The sequence below is a fragment of the Topomyia yanbarensis genome, chromosome 3 (genome assembly GCF_030247195.1).
Source record: "Topomyia yanbarensis strain Yona2022 chromosome 3, ASM3024719v1, whole genome shotgun sequence".
Lineage (NCBI taxonomy): Eukaryota > Metazoa > Arthropoda > Insecta > Diptera > Culicidae > Topomyia > Topomyia yanbarensis.
Window position 1 is genome coordinate 49,249,748 of NC_080672.1, and position 21,731 is coordinate 49,271,478.

The 21,731-nt window shown below is 36.2% G+C and overlaps 1 protein-coding gene across 2 annotated transcripts in view; it reads left to right on the forward strand.

Moving 5' to 3' along the window:
* The window catches only part of LOC131691337 (MOXD1 homolog 2-like), a 611,999-nt gene that overhangs the window by 510,097 nt on the left and 80,171 nt on the right, over positions 1 to 21,731 (forward strand). For both annotated transcript variants that reach the window (XM_058977649.1, XM_058977648.1), the window contains one exon: positions 11,995 to 12,273. In XM_058977649.1, the coding sequence (XP_058833632.1) occupies positions 11,995 to 12,273 (279 nt within the window). The remainder of the gene's footprint in view (positions 1 to 11,994; positions 12,274 to 21,731) is intronic.

Sequence of the window (21,731 nt, forward strand, 5' to 3'; positions counted from 1 at the left end):
TAATTTTCCAAATAAATATAATTTTTAGGATTGCTTTATCTTGCCCAAAATCTTGACCAAACGCTCCTTTTCTTTAAAAAACCGATTTAATCCACCTAGCAGTGAGATGAGACATTTCTTACACATTTCACTATTGGATTAGTTTGCAGAACTCACGAGAAGTATGCACCCAACTAGAGGTGGGATGAAAACAGTTTCTAGTCTAGCACGAATAAAATCTCGAATAAACTGAATAAACTATAGAAATCAACAAAACGAACGAAATAAAAAAAAGTAAAGCAAAAAATGAAATAAAAGGTTTTTAAATTCATAAAATGAGTAGAAAAAATAATGTAAATCAAAATTATAATATACACGAATCAAATTAGATTAGGTTATTAAATAAAATTTAAGATTAATTTAGATATAGTTATAAGATTAATGGAATAAATTGACTCATACTAACAAATTGAATGAAATAAAACGAATAACTGAACATGAAATGCATAAAATTAAAGATATGAATAAAATGAATCATATGAATCACACGAATCAAATGAATCAAATGAATCAAATGAATCAAATGAATCAAATGAATCAAATGAATCAAATGAATCAAATGAATCAAATGAATCAAATGAATCAAATGAATCAAATGAATCAAATGAATCAAATGAATCAAATGAATCAAATGAATCACATGAATCACATGAATCACATGAGTCACATGAATCACATGAATAACAAGAATCAAATGAATCAAATCAATCAAATTGATTTAATTCATCCAGTGAATACAATGAATCAAATTAATTAAATGGATCAAATGAATAAAAAGAATGGATGAACAAAATGAATAAAGTAAAAAATAAATGAAATGCATAAATAAAACAAACGAATCAAATAAATAAAATGAGCTGAAGTGATAAAATGAATAAAAAGAAGAAAATTAGCAGAATTAAATGCATTGATTAAAATGAAAAATTGAAGAATGGTAAAAGGTTATGAATTAATATAAAGAAATGAATTGAATCAATTAAATTATTTGGAAGAAAAGATTGAAACTGAAAAATAGTCAGATTATTAAAATGAAGAAACTGAACAAAATGATTGAACTGGAAAAATGAATAAAATGCATTAAATGAAAACAATGAATAAAATAAATTAAATGAGTTATGAGTAAAATGCACAAAAAGAATAAACTGATCAGAGTCCCAGCAAACCAGCAATCGTATATAAAAGTTTACAATAAATTACAAATAATGACAGACTAAATCAAAATTACAAATAGTGGAAGCAAAAATTATGTTTTGTTGTAAAAAGTTCACATAAAACGCAAATCTGTGATCGAAATACAATGTTGACTTGAAGTTATTTATTAGTCCACTACAACTTGAAACAAAATTGTATATGCGGAATAATAAAGACAATTTTGAAACATTGTATAGAAATTAATTTACAATTAGATTAAACTGCAAAATCGTTCAAAAAAATAGTTACCTCCTTATAGCACTTCGCAAATTCTCTGCCAGACTAGTTCAATATTTGAGCAATAAAAAATGGATTGAGTACAGAATGTAGGTGGTGATTTGACAGGTATAGAAGGTATCATTGGAGTGCCATATTTAAGTTGGATTATGGTATTCTTAGATCGTAATCACAAAGCGATAAAAATGATTAAATATAATCGTTGCGTGACAGTGTATAAATAGATGAGTACATAGCGGCTATGCTGGGAATACGAAGATCTCAGGTTCGAAACTGGAAGTAAATCGTAGCAGGTAATTTTAATAATTGATATTCTAGTAACTCCAACCTCACCCATGAAAAACATATCTACCAGTGTGGGCGTAACTGTGTCTTATAACAGAATTATGGAAATTTCATCCTGATTTTTTATTTTCATAATATTTTTAAAAAAATACTTCTTGTTACCACATTGGGGACCTTAAGCTGCATAAATCTTCATGTGTGATTGTAAAGTTGATCACATATAAACTCACAATGATAAGCTAGATAATTGTATAATGCTTCTGATGAGATCAAAATTCGTCGTAAATCACATAGTTCTACAATACCGATTTGTTGTACGTATATGGCCTCCACTTTTGTTCACATAGAAGAGATCTGTGCATTTTATACAATCAATTCATATAATTGCAACTTATTAAAGTGAATCAAAATGTTGGCTGGGGAATCCAAAGAATGAAACGAATAAAATAAGTAAAATGAACGCAGATGAACAAAACGAATAAAAAGATGCGGAATGAAATAATTAATTAAAATGAAATGGTCATATATTTGAAGCTAAAAATATTTTTGAATTAAGAAAATGAATAAACCAATCCGGTACGAATTTGAGAACCATTGCATCAAAAAGTTTTGAAATGTTTTTGAAAATCCCATCTACTGAGAAAAGGCTAATAAATATGCAATAGACTTTCTAGGGCTTCCATCTTTTTTTGGTTTTATTCTTTTTGTTTTCATGCTTCTTTACTTGACGGCGTCGTTTTGAGATTATCTGGTGTTTCTACTTTATTGTAGGACCATATTTATTTATCAGGAACCTCAATTTGCTTTGGAATTCGAAGTTTACTTTTTGGTCACATATTCCCGAAAAAAGATTTATGTACAGAATAGAATTTACTGGTCCAGTATTTTAACGCGCAATTGAATATAGTAAAGTGAGACAAGGTCACATGTGCTTTCAAGCCCCTTGAACAAAGAACGACAGGGAAAATGCGATTCGTGAATGAGACAGGTAGATATTTCAAAATTTTTATTTGCATTGAAGTAGGGTAAGGTGGGGCAAATCCGACCGTTGGGTAAACCCGACCCCCATCTGTTATCGAAAATCGGAAGCACCACGCGAACTAATATCAATGTTGTCGTGTAGAGCATCGAAAATAATCATAATGGTGGTATGACAGCATTTTATTAGTCTACATTGAGATGCTCAAACGACAATAAGTGTGTTTTAACAACTTTTGATTTGATTTTTGTGCATCACTGACTACAGGATATTTCTCGTTGTTAAAGTGATTGCATAAAAAATGTAAGTGGATTTAAATTCTTTGATTAAAGTCCTACAAAGAGCATAGATGAATTTTGTCACATTTTTGTTTAAACGCATCGTAATGAAAAATGACACGGTGGGGCAAATTCGACCTCTAAATGGTGGGGTAAATCCGACCGCATTTTTACAATGAAAATATTTATTTATCAAATTGAAATATATTTTTATTATTTTTAGCACAGTGGTAATGTGTTTTTAGCGCAACGGTTCATAATTACAAACGAAATACACAAAAAAGGGATGAATATAGTATTCGTCGAGCAATTTCTCCGATGCAAATGGGAATATCTTTACGTGCTACTGCTCGTGATTTTGACATTCCAAAATTGACATTGAATTCCATTTTCTTCATGTTACATGTTCAATAACATAACATTCATTGATTTATCATTGAACAACCATAATATTTGGGTAATATCTGTACTAAATTAACCAAAAACATAGGCGGTCGGGTTTACCCCACTATTTTTGAAAACAGGAAAAATGATTTTTTTTGTAAAACGCTTGTATCTCAAAATTTACCCATCATGCGAATGAAATGCTATAAATAGAAAGTTGAAAGTTGCCCAGAAATCTAACCTTTAATTTGGTATATAAAGCGACTTGATCCGATGTAAGATGAACATTTTACAGCTAAAACCATTTACTAGGTCGGATTTGCCCCACCTTACCCTAAATAGTGTGAAATGTCTAGGCTATGTCGATAGCATAAAAGCCGTGCATTCAGTTGATTTCAATGCAGTCTCTTTCAATTCATCCTTGTAGCTTTCATATTGTTTCGTTCGGAATTATCGTGCAGGAAATATGGATAAATAAGTCTTATACAGACCAATACTGTGAAAAAGAAATGGTTCAAACTACTCAGTATATCCAGATATGGACGACGATAAGTTAGAAGACACATTGTAGTTGCATCCCCCATCGAGAGTGGGTACTTTGGGAGACTTCTTTTCCTGGATCTGGTTTGTGGATATTTTTGGTCTTTGATCCGTTATTTTTCATGAAAGTTCGCACCAATACAACGCATGTGCAGCTGATACAACTCATTGTTCATTCGCCTGCGCAACGTTCCGTCTTCCATCTGCAACACCTTTCGTTCGAAAACTCCAAGGGTGCGTTGGTTCTCCACGAGCATAGTCCAGGTCTCGTGGCCGTAGAGGACCACCGATCTAATCAGCGTCTTGTAGATGATCAACTTCGTGCGGCAGCGAATTTTGTTCGACCGGAGCGTCCTCTGGAGTTCAAAGTAGGCACGATTTCCCGCTAAGATCGTCTCTGAATTTGTCTGCTGTTATCATTGTCGTCGGTTACCAGTGAGCCCGAATACATGAATTCGTCGACCATCTCGATTTCGTCACCGTCAATCCGAACTCGGGTGGGAGGTTCACATTGTCGTCTCTAGAACCTCTTCCTCTCATGTATTTTGTCTTCGAAACGTTAATGGCAAAACCAATCCTGCTGGCTTCAGCTTTCAGTCTTTGAGCATATATTTCATTCAAAATTCAATAGAGATACGAATAGTTGAAATATCGCACGTGGAATGTCTCTTTTGAAAATTTTCATCGTCAAACTTTCATATTACCCAGTTAAGCCAAATATTTTTCGGATATAGCCATGAATTTCCTTAATTATAGTGTAGATACAGGCTTTGAATACAATTGAATTAAAATTGAGTTGATGTAGCAGCAGACAAAAAATAGTTTTGTTTTCTCAAACCTTCGCAATTACAATTAATAAATATTTCAGATTGGCAGATTATCACACAACTTAGAAATGGATACAGAAATAGCTAGATAGATGCGATAGAAGAGAGACAGAGAGAGAGAGATGGGGGGGCGTGTGAGGAATGGCAAATGATGGTTAATGCAGTGACATTATTTTTATAGGTATATTATTATGATATATTGATTCCTTTCATTCTTGTCATAATTAATGTGAGTAGTAATTTTTGCGCCATAACCAGTATAATCTAAATCTTGGAAAAGAGCTAAATTTTCGCTAGATTTTTGGGCTTCAAACATACAGTTGCTTTCGGTGACGCCACGAGTATAATTATATGAGAAATCTTTTATCTCACTACTGGGTGAATTACTTGTTGATCTGTGTATTGATATAACATCCAATATTTACCTCATGATTGAACGCAATGCCTAATCCAAGGGATAAATACTAGAACTCACTGTTTCTTTATCAACACATTATTTTGTCTTTGAAGTGAACTTATATATATATATATATATATATATATATATATATATATATATATATATATATATATATATATATATATATATATATATATATATATATATATATATATATATATATATATATATATATATATATATATATATATATATATATATATATATATATATATATATATATATATATATATATATATATATATATATATATATATATATATATATATATATATATATATATATATATATATATATATATATATATATATATATATATATATATATATATATATATATATATATATATATATATATATATATATATATATATATATATATATATATATATATATATATATATATATATATATATATATATATATATATATATATATATATATATATATATATATATATATATATATATATATATATATATATATATATATATATATATATTGATTTTTGAGAAATAGTTAATTTATTATAAAGGTAATTCACAAAATGTTCTCTACATCGAATTCCTTGAATCACGTAGATGTGTTTTCATATCCCGATATTCAAAATCGGTTTAGTTTTGCCCCTAAAACACCAGTAAAGCGATACTCTGTATGAAACAATCTCATTTTTAGCTAGTGGAAATTGGTAAGCGAGGACTAAAAATACAAAACGTTTAATATCTCCGCCGCTCGTGCACGGATTTAGACTATCTATAGCTTGTTAGAAAGGTATTTTAACAAGCTTTCTTTTTATGCGCAGTTTGTTGGACAATATTGTAATGTTCAAAAGTTATTCGCCAAAAACCTGCTGTGTTTTGACAAAATCGCCCATATCTCAGAGAGTAAACAACATATCGAAAATCAAAAATAATAGTGTCAAATGGCAACGTTAAACCTTTCATTTGAAACTAATTTCATAAAGATCGTTACAGCCATTGCTGAGATAATTACATGACATTTTTTACATACATACATACACACATACAGACATTGTCTCAATTTGTCGAGCTGAGTCGATTGGTATATGAGACTCGGCCCTCCGGGCCTCGGAAAAAGTTTTCAAAGTTTGAGCGAATCCTATACATTTCTTTTGTAAGAAATGTAAAAATGAGAAAAAATTAAGAAAAAGTTGAATACACTTATAAATAACGTCAGAACCAGTAGTCGTACTAAAACAAAATATTAAGCGATCAAAAGTGCATTCAATTACCTTTGATTCAACATATTAATATTTCATATCGATGCACCACAACCGAATATATTTGTATTTTACTATACCTATTTTACATTTCTTATAAAAGAAATGTATAGAATTCGCTCAAACTTTCAATATTTTTTCCGAGGCCCGGAGGGCCGAGTCTTATATACCAATCGACTCAGCTCGACGATTTGGGACAATGTCTGTGTGTGTGTGTGTCTGTGTGTGTGTATGTAACGGACAAATTCTCATTCGTGTTTCTCAGCAATGGCTGAACCGATCTTATCCAAACCAATTTTAAACGAAAGAACTAAAAAACAGTATGAACGCTATTAATTTGTTTTTGATTCTGATGTTTAGTTTCCAAGATATGAATGTTTGAATGTGTAAAAATGGCGTTTTTTGCAGTTTTTTTTAAATTATCTGCCGAAATTGACAACATAGATTAACACTTTATATGTTTTTAGACAGCTTTAACGAATACCTTTCAAACAAGCTATAGATTGTTGAAATCGGACTGTTATCAAAAGAGATATTTAACATTAAATGCGGACGAAAGATTTTTATCATTTCCCATTGCCAGAAATATGACCAAAAACATGTAATCTATTATTAACGCCAAAACGGCTTATTTTAGGTCAATAGTATCTTCGGAGAATATAATGGAGGCAATACGCCCTTTCTTTTGGTATTGTGCTTTTACTGATTAATCTCCCTATGAGTGAGATATTTTCACAAATTTTCTTGGAAGTGATTATATCGAAATAATGCCTTCAGCAAATTTGTAGCTCTTACTTTTGCGAATAACTTTACTGAAGACTTCACATATCTATTTTGAATACTTTAAAAGTTATGGCTTGTTGTTTGTGGATTACCTTTTGTCGCCCATTTATTGTTCAATATAGTAATAATCCATTGAAATAAGCCAAACATTATTACGATAAAAAGAATTTGGTATTTCATTTTTCTATCTGCAACCGCTAGAAATAATCACCGAACACTTCCAAGTTGTCTGGAAGGAACTTGATACCTTATCAGTGCAAAAATGTTCATTTGTACGAACCTTCTGACTGCAATTTTTCTAACTTATAACCAACGGATCGATCGGAAACATATCGGAAAATGAAAGTGAAGTAAATAACTCCAAGCAACGGCGTAGCCAAGAGAAGGTTTTGGGGTTTAACAACTTCCCTCCCTACCACACCCAAAAAATATATTGGATTGCAATTGAAAATTTATTGATGCAGACTGATTTAATTCAATATTACAATAACAATTATCTGATCCGTAAATTGATAACCTGTTGTTGTAAACATCATGAGGACTTTTGATAAATTGTCAGAATGGGGTCCTGATATGTAATTGATCTCTTGGTCTTGATTTCACAGTTGCCTAATAGCATCAATATCAAATTCCTGCCTGAAAACATTCCAAATAGAAAATTCCAGAGTTCTGTAATCAATCATAATCCTCAGATTTCTTTTCGAATTGAGCTCGCTTTTGTAGAGATGTACTGTAATGAGGGTCTTTATTTAATAGAAAGCGAAGTTAAAATTGATTTAATGTCTATGAAACATTTGCTAAAAATGTTTTTGCCTTTCTCATTCACTCTAAAATTCGTCAATCTAATCCCGACCGGGAGGGCCAAGTGCCATATGCTAATCGACTCAGTTCGTCGATATAGGAAAATGTATGTGTGTGTATGTATGTATGTGTGTATGTGTGTATGTGGAAAAAAATATGACCTCTGTTAATCAGAGATGGCTGGATCGATTTTGCACAAAGTTAGTCTCAAATGAAAGGTACAACCTTCCCATCGGCTGCAATTGATTTTTTTATTGATTGGACTTCCGGTTCCGAAGTTAGGAGTTGAAGAGTGCAATCACACAGCAAATTCCCATATAAACTGAAATGAAAAATTTTCAAAATCATATTTGTATTTTTGATGCCAAATGACTTTATAATGCATGAACCATTGAGATTTGATATAAACTCGAAAAAATAATGTTTGAAAAAAATTGATTTTTTTGGCCTTTTTGCCTTTCTCATATAGAAAGGTTATGCAATCACTCTAAAAATCGTCAATCATACCGGGCCGGAGGGAGTATGCAGTGAGGGGGTTGCTGCTTTAAAATTAAAACTAGTTTAAAATTTCTTAACAAGTTGAAAATTTTCGGCAGGACCCGGACCTCCCGGATCTTACTATGTGATACTGAAACATTGCTTGAAACCAGCGGCGATCAAGCGATGTTTCAGTATCACATAGTATCTCAAGATCGTGGCTGTCGATCCATTGTACGTATGTGCAAATCGTACTGAACATGTAATATTCATTTCCACCATTGTATTGAACATAACCAGCCATGGAATCGTAGTCTGGACAAATGAGAAAAGCCCAATTGCACCACTAGGTGGATCAAAATAGGTTTTTATTTTGGGAATGCGTCGAGTTGAGACGAAAACGTAATATGATTAATAACGAGGATAACACTTTCCGAATGTAGAGAGAAATTTATGAAAAATGACGATTTCCATTCGACTCTAGCAGGTCCTGGTCGATTTTGATGAGAATTTGATTTTTGTTGTATGACCAATTATATGTATAGGTCAAATGTTCAAAAACAGTAATTTAAGGTCAAGATAGCATCATGTTGAAACCGCCAATTTCGGAGGTTTAGTATCTTCGATGAGTTTTACAAACGAACAGCGCATCATTTGATAAAGTAATTTTGACGGTATATCGTCCAAGAAGTATTTATGGTGAATTTTCTCAGGTTAATATTCATGACTACAATAAAGTCTCAACAAATTTGCTAAAGACACGAACTCTGTTACTATTGTCTGAAAAATTAATTCTGCATAATTTTAAAACTTGAAAAATTACGGTTTCGGAATTATGCCGTTTGGACAGTAAGATCGATTTTCACCAAACTCCCACAAATTGTAAAATTGGTATTGTAGAAAAACGTAAGGGCGATACTTCAATGCTGATAGGTGGGACCGAAAAATTAACCAACGCCAAAGGGACTATATTCTATATATACTATCACTTTGTCAATTTCAATAGCAAACACAAATTTTAATTTAATAATTTCAAATACTTTATGAAGTTTTGGGTTTCGATCACTGAATCATGCAATCTAGGATGTAAAAAACACAATAGTTCTTAAATAGGAAATAAAACCAAGTCTGGAAATATTCACTGTTGATTTTCTTTGAATGGTGTCACTGCTACTATCGCTTTTTTCAAGAAAAAGCGTTGATTTCTTAGTTCTCAGTCGCGTTGTAAATTTGAGTAAAGTATAAACTTCAAATCGATTAAAAAAAATCGATTTTTTATGGCTCAGTACAATATACATAAGCCCTTTAGGAAAATTCAGTTTTCCCACCACAATGCATTTAATGAAGAATTTAGATATTTTATTAACAGAGCATTAGCAATAATTCGTTTGTATGTCTATTTTATTGGTCATTTTTTCGCTTTCCCATTGATTTGGTTTGAGATTTGTAGCACTGATGTTGTCCTATGCTGATTTGAGCGATTCTCTGAGTCCTGCCACTATCCCATGTAGTATGTGTTATCAAAAACATCGCGAAGCATCAAGTTCTAAATGTTCTCAAACGATATAATATCCGAAGAGAGTGATAAGAGTTATAAGAAATGTCTCATCACACTGTTAGGTGGATTAAAATCGTTTTTTATTTTAAAGCTGAGATTCATTTTTTTTAATTTTTAACTATTCTACTGGTTTTTTGGGCATCATTTTCGGATTCAACACACGATTTTACATCGAAAATGACCACCAACTTATTGAGTTCAGAAATGCTGTAAACTTGTACTATTTACCCGAATATACCAATTCAGTAGAACGAAAAACTACGAAGTTATTTCAGCTTCAAGTCTGACTATCATCGATATTATTTTGAACCATCGAACCTTTGTTCAAAGATATCTTACGCGCCATATTTCTTTCGGCAAAGTTATTGGCCAATTCCTGAACTATTCCTGCTGTTTAATTACTGCATGGGCAACTGCGGTCTCTAGAATTGAAAATGGTAAAATTCGGTTTTCTCATACAAATCCTCATACAAATTTCAAACGCGCTACGCGGGATCATAACCAATCGATCCTAAACTTTGCAGTTATTTGGAACCCGAAAGGGAACCAAAAAAACTTCGTGCTAACAAACGATCAATTTCCCCATCCTAATAAACAATCCTTCAAAATACAAGCCATTTTCAAGCTGTATTTATTCGTTATTTAAACGAACAGACTGTCGCCGTGCTCAAAATAGTTTATCAAACCCCTATTGAGCACTAATATGGCCATCATCAAACTGCTGTAAAAATGTACTCGGCAGTACCAACTTCGACCCAGATTGCATCAGGTGAGCATAAAAAATGCAACACAGCACAGCAGTCCCGATACCTAGCGGAAAGTCCGCCATTTAACATTATCAACTTTCCGTTGAAGATTTGCTTGTTAGAGCAGAACTTTCTCGTCCAAAAGATTTTAGCTTGTTGTATATTTCATGGGTTGCTCGATACGCCACGACCTTTCTCCTCGCTTTTTTGAGTATGTTTTTTTTGTCGTTCGCACGCCAACGAGCAGCTGAAAGATAGATGGTCCCACTTCGGCCACCGTTGTTGCCAGCGCAGGGGAAGAAAGTTGGCTAAAAGACAAATGTGTCAAATGGTTGGATGATAAAAGATTTCACCAACTCTTGTTATCCTGTCGGAGCACAAGAAAAATTATGACAGTGTGTATCTTTTGTTTTCTTTTGCTTCGACGGTTGAACATGGGATGCATCAGGATTAGTATCAGAAAGGAGGGATGTGGGTTGATCTTACTGCTACTGAAAATTTAAGATGCATCCCATTTGCGGTATGTTTGTTAAACGGATTTCTATTAATTACGAAGCAATTCGGAACATCACCAAGATTATTTCCCACTTGCTATGTGTTTTAGAAAAATACAATTTTCGGAATAAAATCCCTAAACTAATCACCCCTATCCCATTCAAAACGAGAACAAAAAGAGCTGATTTCTTCGCACGACCGAAGCAGAAAGATAGCACCAAGAACACCATCTCTTCGTTACAAAAACTATAAATTGGATGTGGAAGTCCAGTGCAACGTCGTTGCTTACTGCGAAAGGACCCTGACTTTTTGGCACCAAGTTTCGCTCTCAAGGGCCTTACCAATAGAAGGGCGAGCGCGCCGAGATTTCGCTGCTTCTGTGCTTCATTCGTTCGGTCACTCCGACACGTTGGTCTGTGAAACGAGGATTTAATTATCTTAATGACCCATTTATCTGGACAATTAATAGCTGCATTGTCGAGAGGAGGGAGTTTCAACGCACGATTTGGTGTCTTGTCTTATCCGTCCTATTTGTTCTTATTTTGTTCTGTTTTGTGACCAACAAAATCATACAAAAAAAGCTAGCCCGGGGAAGAAAAATGCTACCGATAAATTGTGCCATCCTTGACGAAACCAAACCGTTGATTCTGTTTCCTTTCTTTCTCTCATTTGCAGAATGACACCATGCGCGTGATCTTCATGTACCACGACGAGGAACCGCACGGGTCCTCGTACACACCGGGGAGTTTGCCGGACCCGGCGGAAGCCTTCAAGCAGGCACGTTCGCTGTTCCTGACACAACGCGTGAATCAGGCTCCAATCAAGCTCGACGCCCGGATGAAGATCATGGAGCTACGCAATCAAGACGTCGAGTTGCCGCGGGCCGACAACACCCTGCACTGGTGCAAAATGTTCAAGCTGAGCGATATCAATCGTAAACATCATCTGATTAGGGTAAGTTTTATTCGTTTCGTTCGTTACCTACCTACTTCAACACTGTCGTTCCGAGCGCGTTCGATTTCGTGTTCTTACGATAACGAAATGTTGCGCTCGGTGGTGTGTGAAAATGCCTCGAGGCCCCGAGAAGAAACTGAGAAAAAGGACCCAGAATTGGATGGTTTTTTCTTTGTTTTCCCTCGCGTGAATTAAGGTTCTGCAACTTTGGCGTTGCCGAAAGGGGGTAATATATTTGTATGTATAGCAATTCTTGGCGACACGTAGACAATTTGATTTTTGCACAATTTTATTCACTCGGTTGGTTTTCCTTTCGAGGGTACGTATGAAGCGGCTTTGTTAGGCTGATCAATACACTAGAGGGTAATCAAGGTAATTAAATAAGAAGTGAAAACAAATATAAGTGCCATAAAGCAAAGGGATTTTTCCTGGTGTTTCATTATTTTGTGACATAAACCAGTTCGTAAACTTATAGCGATAAAGATTTCTTCCGAAATTTAGAATACTGAGATCCTGGGAATTTCATATAGTCGCATAGTTCATGCGAAATACGATTCAATATCACGAATAATATTTATGAATCGTCTACGAGTTCCTAGAAAAATCATCTTGAAGATCAACAATCAATCGCTAAACTCTCACTCGTTGCTTATTAATATACATATACATTAGCTGAATTTTTTTTTGAATGCAGTCCGACAAAAGCGAATGTCTTATTGTAAGTCAATCTTTGAGAAAATACTAACGTCTCAACGAGTTTGTGAGATATTTTTATAATGTTTGAAATTTTTTAACTTTTTGTTTTTAACAAAAAAATAAAAACCACGTAGTTAAAAAATCTATCAGCTGTTTACTGGGCGATACGTACGTGTGAATATTCCAATCGGTATAGTATTAGTGATTTGCGCATAAATGCTATTATATAACACAAACACAACTGAGGCCCTGGTGTTATCCAAGAATCTTACCGTATGATGCTTCTTTAAGCTGTCATCAACTCCTATTCGACAGTTTTCACGACGTCACCCACGTTACGGTTCGATGAGGTCAAACTGAATTGAGTCTCTCTGACGGTCGCTTTAGTAGTGAAATAATTTAATATAAAAGGGAATAATGAAACAGAGTAAATAGCTTATTTTGACCCTATTAGGGAGGGTATACTCGACTTACATGCAAAAAAATACGTATAAATTGGCATCAACATCTTTGCTTCGTTCCTACGAACCAATATGATAACAAAAATGACCTGAAAGCTTGTATTTGAGTTCAACGAACACTAGAATCGAATGCTCCTATTATCGCCTACTCATTATCCTATTGAACACAAGGTCTAATATTGGTGAAATTTGACCAAGGTTTTCAGACAAAACCAAAGTTGCTGTTTTGAAGAAAACCGGGCTCACCTTCCAAATAGCGAAGCTATGACCAGAGTTAAAAATAATCGAAGCTCTTTGTTGACGGCTGAAAATGAACCTGATGCGACTCGCGGTGAATAGAAAAAATATTCATTCAAATATCCATGTTATTCATTCAGTTGAATATCGTACAATATATTCATTTCGGTATTTATCTAGGAAAATGTTTTCAGATGCCGGTAAAGCATATGAAATAACAATCATCATCGCTTACATTGTGCCAGGGCCTACTTTGATGCGTTTGATTCGTTACTGGACGGGCGCTCCGTGTAATAATCGGAGACGAATGAAAATCTGCATGGATGAATGGGCGGTTTGGTCGTTTGACGTTTTCAGCTGCGTCACTGAATATTGAAAATGAATGCGTCTGAATATGATCAATTTTCATTCAATGAATTTGAATATTTTTAACTCTGGCTATGACAAATGGTCGCAAAATAAAAAGTTGAAAGGACAAACTCGAAAGGACAAAATGCTTAAAGATAAATGGTCTACAATATAAAAGCATACGCATAAGCATAGGAGATCACCCCTGGTTGCTGCTTTTATTGACCAGAATCAATTGATTTTGTAAAATGTTCATTGGAACAACATACTTGGGAATAAAATGGTGAGCCACTTTGTGCAACCAATATTGATCCCTGGATGCCGATCAATACCGACGCCAACCATGTCCGAATGCAGATCTTCTAGGAAAGGAACGAATATTAGTCCAATACATGTCGCTGACGGAGACCGAGGAATCCTTTGCACCTCCACTTGCATCACGGGAAGGGGAGAGTTGATAGTAAGTGTGCCAATAGCGTAATCAAGTAATAATTGCCACATTTTAGGAATTGTTTCAAAATATTTCATACAAATTCTTATTAAATATTTAGCAAATTTTCAACAATTGTTGTACAATTTTTTGTTAAATTTATTTAAATTTTAAAAAGATTTCAAAATTGTGAGGAATTTTTAATAACATTCAAACCAATTTATTTAAAGTATTTTAAAAATATTTTGTTTAAAATTTTATTAAAATGATTTGATTTTTTTAAAGTTTTAAAATAATCCCTAAAGATTTTACCAAATTTTTAACAAATTTTTAGTAAATTTGTAATTATTTGTTAGAAATTTGTTAAAAGCACCATAGAAATGTTATTTGAATTGTTGTAACATTAATTTTTATTTTTTTATTTGTTAAAAATTACTTTATTGCATATAAAGATTAGTAAATATTTTCCAAACTTGTTGAGAATTTAATTATAGATTTGTTTTAATATTTTATGAAATCTTGCTAAAAGTTTATCACATTTTCAACAACAAATTTAAAATAATTATTTTGACAAATGTTTAGCAAATTCTAAGTAATGAAACACCTCTATCTAATGTTTTACGTCTGTTGAGAGGGTATCGGTCGCATTAGAGGACATCGTATCCAGAACCGACAACCTGATTTGACGCAGTTTTATCGTTGAACCAAGTCTCGGTGAGTGCGATTAAATCATAGCAGTTATCGGAGCAAGCTAGACGGTGAGCATTTGTACAGGAATTCATACCCCCAACATTCTGGTAATAGATTTGCAACGACCATGATACTACTGTGCTACGTTGCCGTTGCCTGTCGCCTCGTGTGCTTAAATGTCGCCTTCTAAAGCACTCCCTTTCGGTAAAGAGTTCGCTTTCTCATTGCTCAGAATGGAGTAATGTGAAGGGGACCCAAACTAAGGTAATATGGAAATTTCTGGATACCAAGAGTGTTCCCCAGTTTTCTTCGAATGAATAGCTTCAATGAAACTTCGGCCATCTGGAACGACGAAGCAATGATCTGCCGGCAAAGCGTCAATGACCGCAAGGGTGTACTGAATAGGAGCTTGTTCTACAACGTAAACTGAAGCAGGACTTTGAACAACTATTTGCTTCATGGCCAAGAAAACTAATGCCATTTGCTCTTTGCTGACATTGGCTATTTGAATTTCTGTTGATATCAACGCAAGGTCATCGTTCGCCCCATTAGCGTTGCGGAAACGAAATTGCTTAGACCCAATTGTCGAGGCGAAATGAGATCATTTCTTCAGACAATTATGGCATGCAGAAAAGCGCTGCAATTGGCCGACACGAGTTGTGATCGGAGACTGGTTTTTGGATGGCGGAGACTCTCACTTGTCTTCAATAGTGTGGGTCAATATTAACCACAAGAAACTTATTAAATAAATTCGTCTCTTGGCAGAGTCCGGCAGATTTTTCATCAAGTGGAATTTGATTTTGTCTGGCCCTAGGGCTTTATTGTTATGTGAGAACTCCACCATCGATAAAGATGGACGCAGCGCGGTAGATCTTCTGTGAATATCCAACAATTATATCCCATACTCTCATTAGTTCTGTTATGGTTCCGCATACGCCGGGCAGTACTCCAAAGAGTGCTCATCGATGTTTTCCTCGTTAATCCGTTGACGAACCGGCGCCAATAACTTCGTTTCTTGGCTGCCTTCAAGCGTTTAATTGGCTATTCTAACGTTGCGTACTGTCAATAGCTAGTGGGTAACTAGTCATCCCTGAAGCTCTTATAAGCGGCGGCCTTCTCCGCGTATACGTCTGTGTACTCTTTGTACCACCATGGGTGAAGAGTGAAATCATGCGAAGCATTGATTGTATTTGGTGGTCCTAAACTGTTAGCAATAGTAATTGCGATTGGCAGATGGTCATTACAGTGGGGATCAGAGATTACCTTCCAAATGCAATCTAACCGTAGCGATGTCAAGCAGAGGGATAAGTGGATGGCGCTCGGGTGCGCTGGAGCTGCGGAAATTAGTGTCATTTTATCAGTGTTCAAAATAGTCATATTGAAGTCGTCATATAGCTAGAGGACTGAGGTAGATGGGTTATCGTCATGAAAACAACCCCATGCCGTATCGTGAGAGTTAAAATCACCTAAAACTAGCCTCGGTAAGGGGAGGAGTGCCGTAATATTACAAAGCCGTTGGTGGCCAACTGAGGTTCTGGGGAAATGTACGTTGTAAGCAATTCAAAGGACCTTTGATTCTAGTTTTACAAACGGCAGCTTCAATGCCTGGTCTCGAGAGTAGACAGATTCGACTGTAAGAATAGCACATTTTATTTCCCTAAAAGTACTCCTCCGTAAGAGTCTTCAGTAAGAGAATCAGTCGAATAAGGCTGAAATTTAAATGCAAATGCATCGCATTTCAAAATATTGAGCAAAATTTCAAATAAATCAATTTTCAGGATAATGCTTCTGAAATTACACTATAGAACAGTGATCAAATCGGTAACCTCATTCGATCAATTAGTCATAAAAGGCGAACACGAAATTATTGCGACACATTCAACAGGGCATAACTTTTTTTCCATTGGGTAAAAATCACCCAAATGTTGCACATTTTCTCATTGATGTGTATTGTTTACATGCTGTCAAACTCGAAGTCGTGTTTTTCGATTCAACGAAAATGGAGGTGAACCAACGCGAGTCGGGAGAACAAATTCTTTCCAAACATCTGGAATTTCCTGGCCTGTCGCACCGGCAGTTGGGAAAAATGTTGAACATTCACCATTCAACCGTCTCCAGAGTGTTGAAGCGGTTCCAGGAGCGGTTGACGTTGGACCACGGCAAAGGAGCTGGAAGAAAACCGGGACCGGAGAACAAAAAGACGGAGTGAAAGGTGAAGCGGATGATTAAAGCAAATACCAACGTCTCAAGCCGTGATTTGGCTAAAAAGATCGGCATGTCGCAGAGCTACGTCCAGAATGCAAGGAAGAGAGCTGGACTACATACATACAAGTTACATAACTGCCCAAACCGCGATGAGCGGCAACAATCGACGGCTAAAACTCGGGCACGGAAGCTCTACGAGAAGATGCTGACAAAATGTGGCTGCTGTGTGATGGACGACGAAACGTATATAAAAGCCGATTTTAAGCAAATTCCGGGGATGGAGATTTTCACCGGCAAGAGCAAGTTCTATGTGGACGACAAATTTAAGAAGAAGAAAATGTCGAAGTTCGCCTCCAAATATCTCATTTGGCAGGCCATCTGCTCTTGCGGACTGAGGAGTGAGCCTTTCGTAACAAAGGGCACAGTAAATGGCGAGATCTACAAATCTGAGTGCCTCGAGAAGCGCCATTTGCCGTTCTTGCAGCAACACGACGAAGCTCCGCTATTTTGGTCAGATTTGGCATCATGCCACTATTCTAAAAGTGTCCTGGAGTGGTATGAGGCCAATTCTGTCCATTTTGTTCCAAAGGACATGAATCCGCCAAACTGTCCGGAGCTGCGCCCGGTGGAGCAGTACTGGGCAATGATGAAGCGGGATCTTCGGAAGAGCAAGAAGACAGTCAAAGACGAGAAGGACATGTTAAGAAAATGGAGAAAAACTGAGAAACTGGTACCGGATGACACTGTAAAGACTTTGATGGAGGGCATCAAGCGAAAATGCGTTCAATTTTACACTCAAGGCTCCATCTATTATTTTTTCTTTTGATTTTTGAAGTAAATATATTTATAAAACTACCCTAAATTTTTGGTTTGATTTTAAACATTATAAGAAAATTGGCATGACATTTTCGGTGTCGCAATAATTTCGTGTTCGCCCTTTAAGATTGTGCAATACGTGCTTCGTGAAATTATGAGCTTGGTACATGAAACATAACATCCTCAAGTTCCGTCGAGAGTTTGTACGGCTCAAGTCACTTCAAATTAAGTGCTATGTTTCGTCTTATTATTTATCGTTATTCTACTGAACATGTTATACTTATTCCCAAAAATTATTCTGTTTGAGTTTCAGTTTGAATATATTGGTAGTGGCTAATTTTATACTCATATCGTTCTTTCCCATCCGATTCGCATCAAAAAATTTAAAATCTCTCGTGCCAGAGCTTATCCAAAACTCGGTCACCGACCGGCCGTTGTAGTGGTTGTAGTGATAAAGAGCCCGACAAAACTATTCTCCCTAGAATAAACCCAGCATGCTAACAAGGAAAACAAGAAGCCGAACCGCAAATGACCCATATTCCCTAGGGTTCCACACAGAGTCAACCCACAAATGGATAACAGGACGGCGGAAGAACGGCTCCCCATATGGGATCTACTATTGCTGCAATCCAATTAGCACAATTACATGTAACTGAAGGTCCAATTTAGATGTCACGTAATCTTTTCAACTGAAGCTGAAATCTGTCAACCTCGATGACCCCTCGGGCACTCGCCTCAACCTATTAGTTCATAGGGTTGTGGACCCTGATGTCCCCATGTATGTGCGGTATCTCATCGTCGCTTCCACGCACTGTTATCATTTGCTTGAAAGAAGACCTTTCCACATCAAGCAAAGACGTACAAACATACACACATATATGCTCGCAGACGGTGGAGGAAGATACTGAATTCCATCCGTCTAATGGTGGGCAGAAGTTATTGGGCCAATGAAAATGTTTTGCTTCGTTCCAAGCGTGCAATGGACGGCGAGAGGAGGCGTAGACTCATTTGTCGTCTCACCAGTCGAAGACTCGGCTACAGATTGTCAGACTCTGTGGAAAGGAGGGGGAGGAAAATCTGTGGAAACATATCCTACTGTCTATTAACATCTCTTGGTTCCACCGGTTTGGGTCTTAGCCCAGGGGATAACGACATGGCAGCTTGATTCACATATGTGTGGCCGTTCATCAGCCTGAGGTTTGTTGTGTCCTTATCAGAAGGAAGAGGTTTAAACGGTTTCATTACATGGAAACTTGTGTGAAAGGTAGTGTTACTTCAAACGGACTGCCTACAGGACGAGGCTTTGTGGTTGATGGAGCATAGCCTTCGGTGGCTGTCACAGTAGGGAAAACGAACGTAAGACGGTAGCTAGGTTGCTCCGACCTTCCGAGGTCACTAGAACCTGGTACATATTAATTCAGGTCAGTTTACTTACTGCTGCAGTAATGCCTAACGAGAACAGCTGCCGGATTCGAAAAACTAGCTACTACAAGCAAATCAATATAACAAACAAATGGTTGTTGTTTGTGCCAAAAGTGCCATGCTGTTCAAAGCATTATTCTTGTTCGTTGCTTCTGCAGCTTTCTTCCTTTTGCACGGATGGGTTGGCGTAAAAAATATTATACCAACATTGATACTTCTGAACTGGAGATTTCGGAAAAGCACGTTTCGAAAAATGGGAACAATGAAAACAAAACTGTTAACCATGAGATGATGCTCGGGTAAACAGACTAGAATATTTTGTACCACAATGCGGTACATAAATTTGTGTCCTCATGTAACTGAAATTGGCCTCTGTGGTGAACGGATGTAAACAATGTTACAACTGTTTATAACTAAACCATGCCTTTGTGTGACTCTTTTATACACGTGAAATGAGAAATGATTTTTTTTTCGGAAATTTACATACTATCCAAGCCACGTCCGAACAAACATTATTCTAAATCGACATAAAACATGCTCCAATTGCTTCTTTCCCTTGTGACTAGTACTATCCCTGCAATAATGGCCGACAGTTTTGTCAGAAAGGAGCATAAAATTGTTGGAAATATGTACCGATGTGACGACGATAGTTGACCGACAACCGGGCAGACTAGATTCTAAGCCATTGGAGTAACCAACCCCGGCCCAGAGTCGGTAGCAGCACAAAAAGAGCTTTCACCATTGAATTTGTGGGAAGGCTCTCGAAGTTGATTGCAGTCCAAGTCAGGAAAAAAAATCCAAAGCATTGTTCACCGGAGAACTATTGCTCGAATTCGTAGAGTAAAGACTAACAAAACTCATGGATTGTCCAAACAGTGGACACAGACAGGGGGTGGTTCGAATGTACCCTCAGACAATTTAGAACTTGCCGGTTGCATTTTCGATGAATTTGCATGTTCGTTCGCTGCCAGCTGGACAACTTTTTCCACCTACTCAATTCGGGCTGGATAAACCGAAATCATCGTCATCATCGTCATCACGAAACCATGGGTTTGAGGACGCAAACTAGAACCAGTGGAAGGGGGTTGCCTTTCGGTGCTTTTACAAATCGTTGACCATAGAAGATCACCGCTTCTGACGACTGTCGAAGCTTCCGAGCTGGGGTTTATGAAAGGAAATGGTAGATGTGGGAGAGTACCTGAATGGAACTTTCCCATTCAAAGCTAAACAGCAGCGTATTTTTTTCCTATCCAACCCGAGTTCCTGAGCTCCGATTGGACAATGGTCCGATTGTTCCTACTACCACCGTGATGATGTTGATGATGGAACCAAGAATTATATATGAACCGATACGGTTCAGTTAGAATGAACTCGGACCGGGGAATGGTGAAACCGTTGATGGCGATGAAGCTGATGACGGTGCTGATGGGTGTTGTTTTAAGATAATGGCGTTTAGCATTGTGTTTGGGTTGTACGGTGGCTTTGTTGGTGTCACGAAAGCTAGCAAATGGGTACTTGCTAGTGGCCAGAACGAGTCATCGGGTAGAGGCACTGGCCGAGTTGGGACTAGATAAATGGGCCGAGCTTCCGATGAAATGATGGGGACAAATATTCAGGATCGTCAGCTTGAGTGGAGTTTTAGTAAAGGGCATTGTGTTGTCAAAAAATCCTGAATTATGAAAAGGTGCAGAAGCGAAGGAAAATTGTTTACTCGAATTTCTCAAACCAAAAATGTTTATTTATCGAATATAGCAGAAAGCTTTGTTGTAAAAACCACAGATTTTTTCACCTCAGAAAAATCACAATGACCTCGGTTGGGATTGAACCCAGACCAACTGGAATGAGTGGCGGTCACGCCCAAGTAACAATTTTGGTTATATTGAAGTTTTATAGCGTTTAATAAAACTAATATTTAAAACCTCCCATGCTAAATTTATGGTCTTATGTACTTCCTACAGGCTGCTATAATCCCATGTTATGACAAATTGGCCCAGTTTCATTGTAATCAGTAAAACTTGTTATGCAAACTATCATAGGAGTAATAGTTTTATTACAGTTCTATTCTACTCTTTAGGTGTGATATTAAACCAACAACATAAAACCTTTTTCTGACCTAGCAGTGTGGAAAACCACTATATGAGCGCTATTAAACC